Source organism: Spinacia oleracea, chromosome 6 (genome assembly GCF_020520425.1).
Source record: "Spinacia oleracea cultivar Varoflay chromosome 6, BTI_SOV_V1, whole genome shotgun sequence".
Classification (NCBI taxonomy): Eukaryota; Viridiplantae; Streptophyta; class Magnoliopsida; order Caryophyllales; family Amaranthaceae; genus Spinacia; species Spinacia oleracea.
Genome location: NC_079492.1, coordinates 122,458,436 through 122,472,564, shown reverse-complemented (window position 1 = coordinate 122,472,564; position 14,129 = coordinate 122,458,436). Strand labels below are relative to the sequence as shown.

The following is a 14,129-nucleotide window of genomic DNA, read 5'->3' as shown; positions in this document are numbered from 1 at the left end:
ATTTGAATAAAAGTACGAGATTTTATTTTAAAACCAAGATCTCACGATTTCATTCCAGTTCCGACAATGTCTAGCTTACATTCCGCCATCTTCTTTAATGACTCCGCTTCAACTCAAGACCTAGAATCGAAGAGTAAAGAATACAAAAGGGGCAAAATTATATATCGACCCTTAATCGTCATTAAGGTCAATTACATTCTGCCAGCATCTTTCGTACCTCCACTTTACTTCATAAAATAGGATCGAGGAGCAAAGAACATAAAAGGGGCAAACTTGTTAGCTTAGACTAGGCTCCCATTTTACTTTGTGATATCTTGTTTGAAAATATTTTTCTTACCAAAAATAGTAATATTTAATGCAAAATTTATGACTTTGAAAATGAGAATAAATATTTATCTAACAAATACTCAAATAATTTGTAAAAGTCATTTATTATAACAATCTCATACTCTGAGCTCAGGAGAACCTCCATCGAAGACGACTTTCATACGTAACGATTTGTTACTACCAATACAATCATGTCAGCATAAACATAATTCATAAAGCATATCTTAAACACATAATTCTTTAATTGAAAATTTCATACATAAGCATAACATTCATATAACTAATGATGGTAATACATCTTAGTTTGATACTTGATTAACGCATATTACTTTCAAAATTTCCATCATTTAGTTTAGACTATTTCTTCTAGATGTTCGATCACGCGTTTTCAAAAGATCATTCATTCTTTACTCCATAGTAGCGAAGTCGTCATTGTCATTTGCGTCATCGCCTTTTCCTTGCATTAAAAACACTCTTCCATTCGAAGTTGCTCCACGTGGGGGATTACGGTTGAAATTTGTAGTGCCACCATTTCCTTTGTTTTCATCGTTTCTCCTATCACCTTGCTCTCGATGTATTTGAGGACAATCTCTGATTTGGTGATCTTTGCTACCACATTTGAAGCAATCTCGCGTACCAATTCGACATTCTTTCTCAGTATGGTTCCATCTTCCACACTTGGCGCATCCACGATTCTTGTTGAAGCTTTGGTTTCCGTTATTCCCTCCTTGATAGCTGATATTGACATTTTGTTTCTTATTGTTCGGTTGATTTTCTTCGAAGCTCCCTTTTCGTTTTCCATATGTTTCTTCTCGAAGCTTGATAATTCTTTCGACGTTAATTGCTCGATCGTACAACTCTTGGAAAGTGGAAATTCTAGAACTCGAAAGACGATCACGGATCTCAATGTTTAATCCTCCTTCAAATCGATTCATCCTTTGCCTATCAGTAGTCACCAGGTCAGGGGCAAATCGAGCAAGCTCATTGAATTTCACTGCATATTCCAGAACATTCTTCTTTCCTTGACTCAATTTGATAAATTCCGATTCCATTTGCAGTTGCAGAGAATAGGGATAAAATTGTTCCCGCATAGCTTCTGTCAGTTTTTCCCAACCAAAACCAGGCTCGTTTTGGATTCCTTTAACACTTTTCCACCACAGGTTGGCTTGTCCTTTCAAGTAAAAGACGGCGTAGTTGACCTTCCATTTCTCGGGGCATTGAGTTGCGTCAAATAACTTCTCCATATCGCTAATCCATTCTTCAAATTCAGTAGGGTCTGGCTTGCCATCATAAGTAGGGGGTTTATGAGAAGCGAACTTCTTGAACATGTTGGAGCATTCTTCTTGCTCTGACCTTGGCTTTTGACGATTTCCTTGCAGAAGTTCCGACATTATCAATCTCATCAAATCCATTCGATTATCGCTTGTTTCTCCTGGAGTGTCCCCGAAAATGGGATCCTTGCGCAATTCTTCAATTCTTTCTTGCATTCCTTCCAGCGCTAATGCAGATTTGTGATTACCATTGCCATCGTTAACATCGTTATCGTTTCTAGTGCCGTCAATAGGAATATTTCCGCTTGAAGTCATCGCCGATCTGATCGCAAGGATACAACACTTCAGATAATCTTTTCTTCTTGAAATTAGACTAAGAAATCCGGCAAATCATAATAAAGAAAACATTCCCGTTGCGTTCCCCGTCCTATCACTCACACTCATTTCATTTTAACTTAGCATGATTTTAACTTATTCTTTTTACTCATTCCTTAAAATTCTTGCTTAAAACCTAATAAATTTTATTTCGTGCAAAACCCGTAAAGTTTAGCACTTATGGTCGCAGAACCTTGGCTCTGAATACCAAACTGTAACGCCCCGACTTCTAAACACCATTAATTAGGTTAATTATCTTTAATTTGCAGCGGAAACCCTAATTTAGTCGGAGCGTCACTTGCCGTATTTCCCTCGTGGAAAATACAAGGCGACATAACCTTTTTCAATTACTAAATATACTTTAATAATAAATACTTTTAGCATTTGGTTAATATTAGTATTAAAATCTAACTCAAATCATGAGATCAAACTTAGAGTTTAATTAATACATCCCTTTATTACTAATGACATAATTGTCTCTGCTAAACATCGATCGTGAATTTGATGGTTGCATCCTCACTCTAAGGCATCCCATGATCTTCTTCGTACCTAAAACAAAAGCAACATCGTGAGCCGAGGCCCAGTAACATACTACCCTAACAGCGTAAACTCATTTCAATTCATTTTATTTACTTTGCAATCAGGGAGAATAGAACATAGTAAAACATTTTCATAAATGCAATAAAACATCATTTATAACTTGAAACTTTGATAGTTCCCATTATCTTTCTTAAAACCTTCTTTTTACTTGGTAACTGACAAGTTAGCCTTGCGGGACGTCTCCCACCTTGCGATAGTCCTCAAGGAGCACTCTCCCTTGTTGGACATACGCCCGTACCTAATTAGTTTCTTTTTTTTTTTTAGCTTGCGGTAACCCTCAAGGAGCACTCTCCCTTGTTGGGTGTCCCGCGGTACGGCGGTACGTGCACGACCTAGAAATAGTAACCCCACTAACTGCCAGAACCTGTTACACTTTTATTTATCATGTTTCGTATCTTATTCGTAACTCATAAACATCATCTTATAAAATCATTCATAAACATATTTAAATATCATCATTCATAAAACACACTTCATAAATACATTTCATATCCCACAGTCCAATAAAAACACATCATTATAAACATATTTCATAATCACATAAACACATTTTATAAGGGGATTGTGGGTGTTAGCAATAGATGTTACCTCAACCGTAGTTTATACTTCCTGTTCGATGGATCGTTATTCCTGAGCTCCGAGTTCGATTTCTTTCACAATATTAAATCATTCAATTAGTTATTAAACGATTAATATTTTAAAATTAATAATTTATAATAAGTTTATAAATAATTGAATTTACGAATTATAATTTCATAGTTTTAACGAAAATGTTATTATTAATCAAAATTTCAATCTAAATTCATATTTCATAAATCGATTTTATACGAATATTATTTAAACCAAAACTCTGCCGAAATATATTTATAATATTATCATTAAGAATTTATTTAATTGAAATGTTTAAGTAACCGTTTATTTTTACAAAATAATTAGATTGGTAAATAATTGGGCAAAATAACAAAACTCACTTTGGGAATTTGGGCCAAGGGAATGTGGGCTTAACTTGAGCAACAAAACAAAGTTCCAATTACTGGAACTCGTTTCCTTTGAGGGAAACAGAACACGAAGGAACAGGGGACGGACGAAGAGGAAGGGCGGAGAGAAGGGAGGTGGCGGCTGGATGGCTGATGCCTGGGCGATACGGAGGCGCGAAAGTGCGCCGGTGATGGTGGTTGTGGGTGCTGCGACAGCGAGAGAAAGGAAGGGGGAGCACGAACAGGGCGAGACAGGGGAGAGAAACAGGGGAGGGGTGTTTCCCGGTCGATTCTGGGCGGCGCAGCAGCAGCTGCCGGGTCTTGTGAGGCGGAGGTGGGTATAGAAAGTGGTGCGGTGGCCTGGGTGTGGTGGTTTCGTGGCTGGGTGGTGCGGCAGCGGCGAAGAAAGAGGGAGGCAGAGGTGTGCGTGAGAGGGAAGAGAAGGGGAGTGAGCAAAGAGGGACAGGGGAGAGCGAAGAGGGCGGAGGGGATGGTGGTTGGTGCGTGGTTGAGATGGTGGTGCTGGGCAGCAGATAATGGTGGTGGTGGACGGTGGTTGTCACGGTGGTTTCAGTGATGGTGGTGATTGATTGCTTGAATCAGAGAAGAGAGAAAAAGAAGTGGAATTGGTCTCTTGTTTTTGCAAATGGAAATTCTGAAATTGTTGAATTTGTAAAGGATTGAAGTGGAAGAAGCAAACTTGATTTTTGTTTTGAATGGAGACTGAAATGAAGGAAGAAGGAAGGAAGGAAATTTCCTCCTTACTTTGTACGTGGGGAGCAAGGAAGAGAAGAAAGGGAAATGGAATCTTGGTGCTCCAAGGGCATTTTCGTAATTTCACATGGTTGGCTAAAATTCAGAAATTCTGTTTCTATTTTTGGAAATTACTAAAAATAGAAATGTTTAATTAAAACAAAGTCTCGTAAAATATATCGTTAACGAAAAATAAATAAATTTTCGTTTATAAATTTATCGTTTAAAATAAATCGTAAAATCGTTTAAAATAACGAAATTTTTAAATTATTTCTAATAATTAAAACGAAATTACGTTAATACAATATTATTAATTTTAATAAATCGAGTTTAAAAATTTCGGGGTATTACACTTTCATACTCATTGAGTAATTATTAATATTTTAGAAAATTTAGAGAATCATAGAGAACTATACGACGTTGAAGATGAAGTTGAAGATGAAGTTGAAGGCACATCTCAGCAAGTTATGGTTGCAAATCATTGTATTGAAGAAGGTATGATATAGTATCTCTTAATAAATATATAGTAACTGTTATTTTGATAAAGTTAACATATTATAATTGCAGTAGTGTAACTAACATATAAAGAGGAATTATATTTATCGTAGAGTAACTATACCATATAAAGAGAAACTATGTTTACTGTAGAGTAACTATCTCATATAGACAGGATTTATAGTAACTGTAGAGTAACTATAAAATATAGAGACTAACTATATAAAATGAAGAGTAACTATCACATATAAAGAGGAACTATATACTGTAGAGTAACTATGACATATAAACAGGAGTTATATTAACTGTGAGCAACTATAATATATAAACAGTAACTATATAAAATGAAGAGTAACTATCACATATAATGATAACTATATTTACAGTAAAGTAACTATAATTTATAAAAGGTAACTATATTAATTATAGAGTAACTTCACATAAAGAAATAATCTATATAAGAAATAAACTATAGTAACTATGACATATAAAGAGTAACTATATTAAATGTAGAGTAACTATAACATATAAATAGGAACTTTATTTACAATCAATAGATCCTGAGTAACTATGTTAAATATAGAGTAACTATAACATATAAAGAGTAACTATATTAAATGTAGAGTAACTATAACAATCAATAGATCCTGAGAAACTTTATTAATTGTAGAGTAACTATAACATATAAATAGTAACTTTATTTACCATCAATAGATCCTGAGGAACTTTACTAACTGTAGAGTAACTATAACATATAAAGAGTAACTATATAAAATGAAGAGTAACTATCACATATAATAATAACTATATTTATAGTACAGTAACTATAACTTATAAAGAATTACTAAGCTAATATTGGTATTTGTACAGGTTCAATAATACATTCAATTGATACAAACCACAGCATCTTTGAAAATCCAAATAATGAGTAGGAACAAAACATTGATAAAGAATTAGATGGCAATTTAATTGGAGAAGCAAGGAAAACAACCGATGAGATTTATGATCTATATTGCAAACATGCTGCTATTATTGGTTTTAGTGTACGAAAAGGGAAGAATAGATATAAAGAAGGAACCACAATTGTTAATGGAAAGTACTTCTACTGCTCTGCTGCTGGAATAAGAGACCCTCCTAAAAACAAAGAACTCAAAAATGAAGATGATCAATCAGATGCAAAGAAGAAAGAAAGGAGAAAGAGAGTTATGATAACAAGAACAAAATGTGAAGCTCAAATATTTGCAAAGATGAACCAAAATGGAGATTTTGAAATAGAAAAGCATGTAGTGGTACACAATCACCCATTGACAAGAGAAATAAGTAATTATCTCCACCGATCGGAACGACAAATGACAGAGCCCAAAAAAGAAGCTATTGAGGCAATGTCAGAATGTGGTCTAAGACCAATGGAGTCTTATAGATATATGTCAACAGAAACTGGTGGAGACGACTGTGTAGGTCATACAATGATTGATCATCTAAACTACTGCTACAAGTTAAAAATGAAGCAAATTGATGGCAAGGATTCACAAACACTAGTGAACAAACTGTATGACTTAAAATCAATAGATCTTGAGTTCTTTTTCCGAGTAAGACTCAATGATGAAGGAAAAGTTGAGTGTCTATTTTGGAGGGATTCTATGATGAGAGAAGATTACAAAATATATGGAGATGTTCTAGTTTTTGATACTACATTCAGAACAAATAAGTACAATCTCATATGTGCTCCATTTGTTGGTATCAATAACCATTGGAAAAACACAATGTTTGCTTGTGCTTTCATTGGGGATGAAACCACAGAATCTTTTGTTTGGGTGTTTGAAACTTTTCTGAAGGCTATGGGAGGAAAGCACCCTATATCAATTTTCACTGATCAAGATGCAGCTATTGCTGCTGGAATAGAACAGGTACCTCTTCATATATTATAGTTACTGTCTATTACATATAGTAACTATTTGTAATTACTATAACTTTTACATATAATAACTCTTTATAATTTATAGTTTCCCTTTTTTGAAAATAGTAACTCTTTATATAATATAGTTACTGAGTACAATTAAAAACATTAATATATATATATATATATATATATATATATATATATATATATATATATATATATATATATATATATATATATATTGATCGAGAATAACTATAACTATAACTTTACATAAAATTACTATTTATTGTTTATAGTTACCCTTCTTTACATATAGTAACTCTTAATGTAATATAGTTACTCTTTCAGAAAATACTATATCTTAATTTGAGAGCAAGTATAGTAACTCTTTATAAAATATAGTTACTATTTTGACAATATAGTAACTCTTAATTCAATATAGTTACTATTCTGAAATTATAGTAACTCTTTATAAACTATAGTTACTATTTTGACAATATAGTAACTCTTTATAAAATTTAGTTACTATTTTGACAATATATTAACTCTTAATACAATATAGTTACTATTCTGAAATTATAGTAACTCTTTATAAAATATAGTAACTGTTTTGACAATATAGTACTCCCTCCATTCCTTTTTGTTGTTCCCATTTCCTTTTTTGGCGTTTCTTTTTGTTGTTCCCCTACTGAATCTTTACTATTTTTGGCCATAGTTTTTTTACCAATTTACCCTAAGATTCCCCACTATTTACAAAAAATACCCTAAGATTCTACCCTTTCCCACCCACTTTTACCCCACCCACCTTATTTAATTAATTAACCTAACCCCACCCCCCTCCCTTTATAACCCGTCCCTATCTCACAATCCCTCTCTCACCTCTCATTCTGATTTCTCTCTCTCACCTCTTCGGATCTCTCTCTCTCTCTTATTTCACTCTCTCTCTCTCTTAAAATCCCTCCCCTGTTCTTGAGAAAACCCTAGGTTTTCCGCCTCTGATCTGGGTTTTCCTCTCCAAATCTCACAAATCTGAAACGTTTTCGCCGAAAAACGTTCATAAAAATTACTCGGATTCATTTTCCGATCAGATCCCCTCTATTTTTGTCCCCTTTTTGGTCCCTAATCGTCGCTGATCTCTGTTTTTCTGGTACTTTATGGGTTCTTCTTTGTCTAGAACTCGAGGTGATTCTGGGGTGGGAACTTCTGGTCAAAGAATCCCCGATTCCAACTGTGATTGGGGATCCAAGTGCAACTGTCCCAATAACGAGCATTCCTACTCCGCCGAATATAAAAACAATCTGTATTTGGCCCAAAAAGAAAATACGAGTACTCGAAACTATTTGGAAGATTGGTTTCGGAAGAGGGAAGTGGAGCCAGGAGAGGAGGTTGAGTCAAAATATGACGATCGGAAACCCACTCCCTCAGATCTGCGTTTTTTCGGTGAAGGAGATTCCGATGAGGTATTACTTTTGATTTTTTGCGATTTATTTAGGGTTATTGATGTCGGTTTTATTAAAATGGTTTGATGATTGTTTGCATGTCTAAAAAAGTGGGATTTGATTAATGTTGGATTTATTTGGAGTATTGTTCATTAAACTCGGATTATTTTTTGGATAAGTTGGTCTGATTTCCCATTGCATGTGTTAAAAATGCAGATCTGGTATTATTTCGAAATTTTTGGGAATTTTTTGGAGATCTGTTGGATTCATTCGGGCTTTTTATGTTATTCTTTGCTCTGTTTTCTCATTGCATGTTGTTAAAATTGAGTTCTGATTGTATTTTGTGCTCTGTTTTTTCATTGCATGTTGTTAAAATTGAGTTCTGATTTTATTTGGAGCTATTTGGAAATTATTTGAAGAAAATCGGAATATTCATGTGTTTTGTTGATCTGATTTCCCATTGCATGTGGTTAAAAATGGGATCTGGATGTATTTGGGATATTATTTCACATTTTTTGGGTAAAAATGGGATCTGGATGTATTCGGATAATTATTTGGATTTTAATGGAATTATTGTGTGATTTGCTCTCATTTATCTCATTGCATGTGGTAACCATGGTGATCTGAAATTATTTGGAACTTTATTTTGAGTTGTTTGATTAAATCTGATTTTAATTCATGGTCCCCTGTTATTTTATGAGGGCACTAATCATGTTGTTTGTCCCCTATTGATTGCAAGGAACCAAGTGGATCTGATTCATTTGATCTGGTGTATGTTGGAGAGTGTGAAAATGAGAATGGTGATGTTGTTGGGTCTCCAGGACAACTTTCATCTGGTTATCCCTCCTCAAAGAAAGGAGAAAAGGGAAAAAAATCGGCTTCAGCGTCTGATGATGCTTAGATAAGTCTGTCTCCTTTCTCCCTTTTTTCATTTTATTGAATGCTGGCTAGCTGTGGAGTCATAAGGTGGATGCCAACAACTGTGATCTGTTGTTGGCCAGGGGTGTTGTTGTTTGGATGATGATGTTGTGATTAGTTGTATGGATGTTGATGTTAGATAATGATGTTATGAAATTGATATTGATAATGATGATTGGATGATGGTGTTTCCATATGGTTATGAAATTTTGTGGAATGTTGTCTGTGTGATGAACATGATTTGATGGCTTAATGTCCCCTGTTTTATGGTATGTTTTGTGTATGATAAATATGATGCTTTGGTGAGTATGAGATTTGATCAGTATAACTATGTTTTGGATTAGTAAAGGCATGAAATGAACATAATTTGGGGATAGGGTTTGGGTTATTTCAGTCCTCTCAGTGTGGCCTGGTGTTGAATGCTTAATGTCCAAGCATGTCCCTTTAGGATACAATAATGTCCCTTTATTTGTTGTGATCGATGATGAGTCTTTTTTTTGCTGAGGAACAAGTCCAACTAACCACAAATGCTCGTGCTGCCATTAGTATCAGTAATGATATTTCTCGGGCGCTAAGTGTTTGTGGTTTGGAGTTGTTTTAATGATGCTTGGGGACATTCTGAGATCAATATTAGGAGGTTTGTGATCTTCAATGATGTGATTGTTGATATTCTGAGATCTTTGTTTTGATAATTGTCCTTTAACTTCTTTTGTCGAACGGAGTGAATGTCATTTCACACAATGGAATGTGAATATCAATCATTCCGTTCGGCAGAAGAATGTTAAAGATATGATAGTATTGAAACTACTTGATCAATGATGTGTGTCAATATGTCTGAGAAATGAAACCCTACATGTTAATGATCTGTTTAATGCTTCATGTCCCATGAATCAGTGGAGGTCTGTGATGAGTCTTTCATTTGATGAGGTTCAAACCCTATGTTTTGATCAGTTCATGGTGATCTGATGCATTGTTGATTGTTATTGTTATGCTTGATCTGTGATGAGTCTTTCATTTGCTGAGACTCAAACCCAATGTTCCAATAACACTTGTGCACCATTAGCATCATTGATGCTCTTCCGGAGCTAAGTGTTAGGGGATAGGGTTTGTGTCAATGATGCTTGGGGACATTCTGAGATCTTATGTCAGGTTAGACAGGAGAGGCAATTCATGTATTGCAAAACATGTATAATGTGTTTCTGATATTCAATGATGTTAGTGTTGATATTCTGTGATGTATGTGTTGATAACCTGAGATATTTGATTCTAAACATGTCCCTCACCACCAATCACCAAAGGGAATACAGATCATGTCACATCATTGATTGATCTAGTATCCCCTTTGGTGAATTGGTGGTGAGGTTGTAAATCATTTAGAAACAAATCTGTCAATGATGTAAAACAACTTAACTGAGATTCAATGATGTTGCCTTGTTCATTGGTTCCTTGTTTTTGCTGCTTTGTTCTTGTTTCCTTGTCCATTACATCTTTTGGCACATCGGCATCCAATTGGGAAGAATTTCCATCTGAAAATGATGTGATATGCATTCTTTCCATTTGGATGCCGATGTGTTTAGAGATGTGATGTGATAAAATTTTTGTACTTATGCCTTGTGATCTGTGATGAGTCTTCATTTTATGAGTGTCAAACCCTTTGTTTTTCAATCAAACTCATGCACCATTAGCATCCATGATGTTTTTCAGGAGCTAAGTTTAATTGGAAAGGGTTTGATTCAATGATTTTTGGGGACATTCTGAGATATTTATGAATCTCTGTTTATGTGAGGCATATTCCATGTGTTATCAATGATGAATTGATTGTTTTTGTCAAAATTACATCTTTTGACGCATCGGTTTCAAAATGGGAATAATTTCCATCTGAAAATGATGTGATATTATTATTTATTTCCATTTTAAAGCCGATGTGTTTAGAGTTGTGATATTGCAAATGCTGCCTTGTTCTTAAGAACCCAATGCTGCCTTGTTTATAGTGTTGCCAATGCTGCCTTACCTCTTGTGCCTTGTACTTTTTCTGCCAATGCTGCCTTGTTTATTGCCTTGCCTTGATTACTCTATATTGATGTGAATAAGAATGAAGAAAAAAAACTTTACTAAACTTAAACATGAGATTCATTCATTGATGCTTCCAAAAGATATGCTTACAAAATGTTTTGCCTACATGTTATGCTTGCATTTAAGCTTACAAAAGTGACACATTGGTTTTACTTGTCAATTTAAAAACATGTCCCCAAAACACAAAAAGTTATCTAATTGTTTTCACTTTGCTTCACTGGTTTGCTTTCCATTCATCATAGAGTTGCATGCATTCATTAACTGCCCATATAGGTGCTTTGACTTGCTCTGGCAGTCTGCCTTCATCTTCTAAAATCTTCTTCTTGTTGTGTGGAAGTTGGTAATCATTGTTGCCTTTGTGTTTTAGAATCTCATTAGAAACAAACTGTAATGTCATCCACACATTAGACAATGTCTTAGGATGCAACTCATTAAAAGAATCATACACTGCTCCACTTAAGTCCTCCACAGTTTTAGGCATTTTCTTGTGCATAAGTGATTGTATTGACCTGAAAAATCCCAAGTCCAAGATGTTGCAATCTGGACTGTTTGCTGGCTGTTGAGTCAACACAAAAGTGAACCCATCTTGTTTGTAGTGTAGTTGCCATTCAGGATCACTTTGCAATATATGTGCCTTTGCATTATCTTGAATAATATAGATGACCTTTTCCCCTTCATGTGGTGGCCACTTGGCCTTGATTGCTGGAAGTAGGTTGTTGATCATCATTGCCCTTGTCTCTATTTGATTTACAGACTTCACTGGCTTTGTTTCAATGGTCCCCTTGAGTCTGTTTTTTGATGTCCTCTTGGCTGCAATTGCATTTGTGAATGGAAATATGCCTATTTTACCATCAAATTCACATTCCCCATTTTCACCCCACCTTGGTCTGGCTACTGCTGCCATGAACATGAATTTTGGTATCTTGGTTCTTGAACTTGCACTTCTGTGTGGATAGGGTTCATTGTTTGCAAGATAAACTCTCTGGTTTTTTTGAGTCAAATAAAACCACTTCTCATCAATATGAATGAAGTCATACATGCTGTAATATGTTGGTTCTTGTGGTATAGTGTAGTCCATTATCAGTCTGATTGCCCACCTTATCCTTGCCATTTTGCATGCTTCTGAAATGCCTGGATGCAAGGGACTTGAGTGTGGCTTTATAATTTTCCTCTTGATGAGCCTCCATACTGTTGTTGGTCCCAAATTCAGCATTCTTGCAAGATCTACGATGCATGTTCTGTCCCCCATGCCTATTTTTGCAATTGAGTCATAGGAGACTTGAACCTTTTTCCTTCCACATCTGTGATATTGGCTTTGCACAATATATGAATTCATTGCTGCCTTCTGTTTCTTTGCTTTGTCCCATATTTTGCCTATGGTTTTTCTGGTGTAATCATATTCTATGACTGCATCCCTTATTGCCCCATACAACAAAGTTTCTGAATCTGGAATCTTTCTATTGAGCAGGAACACCAATATTTCTAGCCTCAATTCATTATTTATTCTTGGAGTCCTTGGCTTGTGATGATCTGTTGTGTGTGTTGCTGTTTGATGATGATGAGGTGATGCATTTTCTGATGGTGGTGGAAAGTTCAAATCAAAAAGAAAGGGTACCTCTTGAAAGTTGGTAGTTTGCTGCTGCCCTTCCCCTTCTACTTCTGGTACTTGCTGTACATATTCAGTGCTGTTTGGTACATCTTCATTAAACCCAATGTCCCCAAATTCAGCAGCAGTATTTTGAGAAGCTTGTACCAAGTCAGCAGCATCATCACCTTCCTCCGAGTCAGAATCGGAGTTAATGTCGTCGCCTTCATCATCAGAAAAACCGAGGAAATCGTCATCCTCTTGATCTGAAGCCATTAAGTCCCCTGTTTTTTTGCTCTTTAATGCTGAATTGAGGAAGAATTTTTGGTGTATTTATTGAACTTGGTTTTAGTCAGATTTTGTTCTTTTGTGGGAGAAAGTGACCCTATTTATAAAGGGAATTCACTTTTACAACCCCTCAAAAATTTGGAGGGAAAAATGTAATCCCCTGTTTTTTTATTTTGGGAAAATTTTGGAGGGAAACGTGAAAGTCAACAGTTTGGCCAAAATTTCCAGCCAAAAAAACGTGATTCATTGTTTGATGCTTTCTTATTGGTCCATGTAATCTCAGATGGGTCCCATGGCCCCATGTGACTGAATTTATTTGCTGATTTATTTCAATACTTTAATAAATATCTACTTTTTCCCCAATTAATTTAATACTTTCTCTCTCTTTACTTTATTCTTTTTCTTATACACAATCATTATTCTTACACCCAATCATTACCCATATCCCAATACAACCCAAGATTCAATTTTCTTAAAATACCCCCAACATTCCTTATGGGTACAACAAAAAGGAATGGAGGGAGTAACTCTTAATACAATATACTTGACAATATAGTAACTCTTTATAAAATATAGTTACTATTTTGTGGAACTATATATATTCATTATTGTTTTTCAGGTTTTTCCTTCTTCAAGACACAGGTTATGCTTGTGGCACTTGAGTAAAAATGCAAACAGTAGGTTTGGTTTATTGAAGTCTGATAAAAACTTCAAAAACGCATTCTACAAGTGTTTAAGTGGGTGTATAACACCAAATGATTTTGAAGAAACTTGGAAATCTATGATCAACACTTTTAAGCTGGAAAAGGATGACTGGTCCAATAGATTGTATGGTCTTAAAGAAAAATGGTGTACAGATTGTATTTCAGGTTTCTTCGCTGCCGGATTCTTCGGTGCCGCTTTCTTCACCATTTTTTACGAAAAAGAAGATCGGAAGAGTAATTTGATGCAAATGGATGAAAATAATCACTGAAATTAAATTTGAAATGGAGAGAGAAATTCAGAGAGAAGTTCGAAAGCAGTTTAGAGAAAGAAGTTGAGTGAGAAGTTCAAAAGCCGGGAAAAAGGAAATTAAAAAAAAAAATATATATAATTACGAAATCACGTGGCAGTTACAGAAATAGC

At 35.0% G+C, this 14,129-nt stretch overlaps 1 protein-coding gene and 1 long non-coding RNA gene across 2 annotated transcripts; one reads left to right on the top strand and one right to left on the bottom strand.

The window, feature by feature from the left end:
• Nucleotides 1-2,170: 2,170 nt before the first annotated feature.
• LOC130463724 (uncharacterized) lies at nt 2,171-4,281 on the bottom strand. The gene is made up of 3 exons (XR_008923865.1): nt 3,545-4,281; nt 3,162-3,223; nt 2,171-2,522 (listed from the first exon to the last, which is right to left on the bottom strand). It is a non-coding gene; the product is annotated as an uncharacterized lncRNA (long non-coding RNA).
• A 448-nt stretch (nt 4,282-4,729) lies between these two features.
• On the top strand, nt 4,730-13,977 carry LOC130463557 (protein FAR1-RELATED SEQUENCE 5-like). The gene is made up of 3 exons (XM_056832721.1): nt 4,730-4,798; nt 5,731-6,705; nt 13,624-13,977. Exons 1-3 carry the CDS (start codon nt 4,730-4,732, stop codon nt 13,975-13,977), a joined length of 1,398 nt encoding a protein of 465 aa, XP_056688699.1.
• Nucleotides 13,978-14,129: the final 152 nt, after the last annotated feature.

What these genes read in the sequence shown, in the direction of transcription:
- LOC130463557 (XM_056832721.1), top strand. Translation starts at nt 4,730, where the DNA reads ATGAAGTTGAAGATGAAGTTGAAGGCACATCTCAGCAAGTTATGGTTG. An exon ending in AAATCATTGTATTGAAGAAG is followed by an intron (nt 4,799 to 5,730) that starts GTATGATATAGT and finishes AATAATGAGTAG; the next exon opens with GAACAAAACATTGATAAAGA. An exon ending in TTGCTGCTGGAATAGAACAG is followed by an intron (nt 6,706 to 13,623) that starts GTACCTCTTCAT and finishes ATTGTTTTTCAG; the next exon opens with GTTTTTCCTTCTTCAAGACA.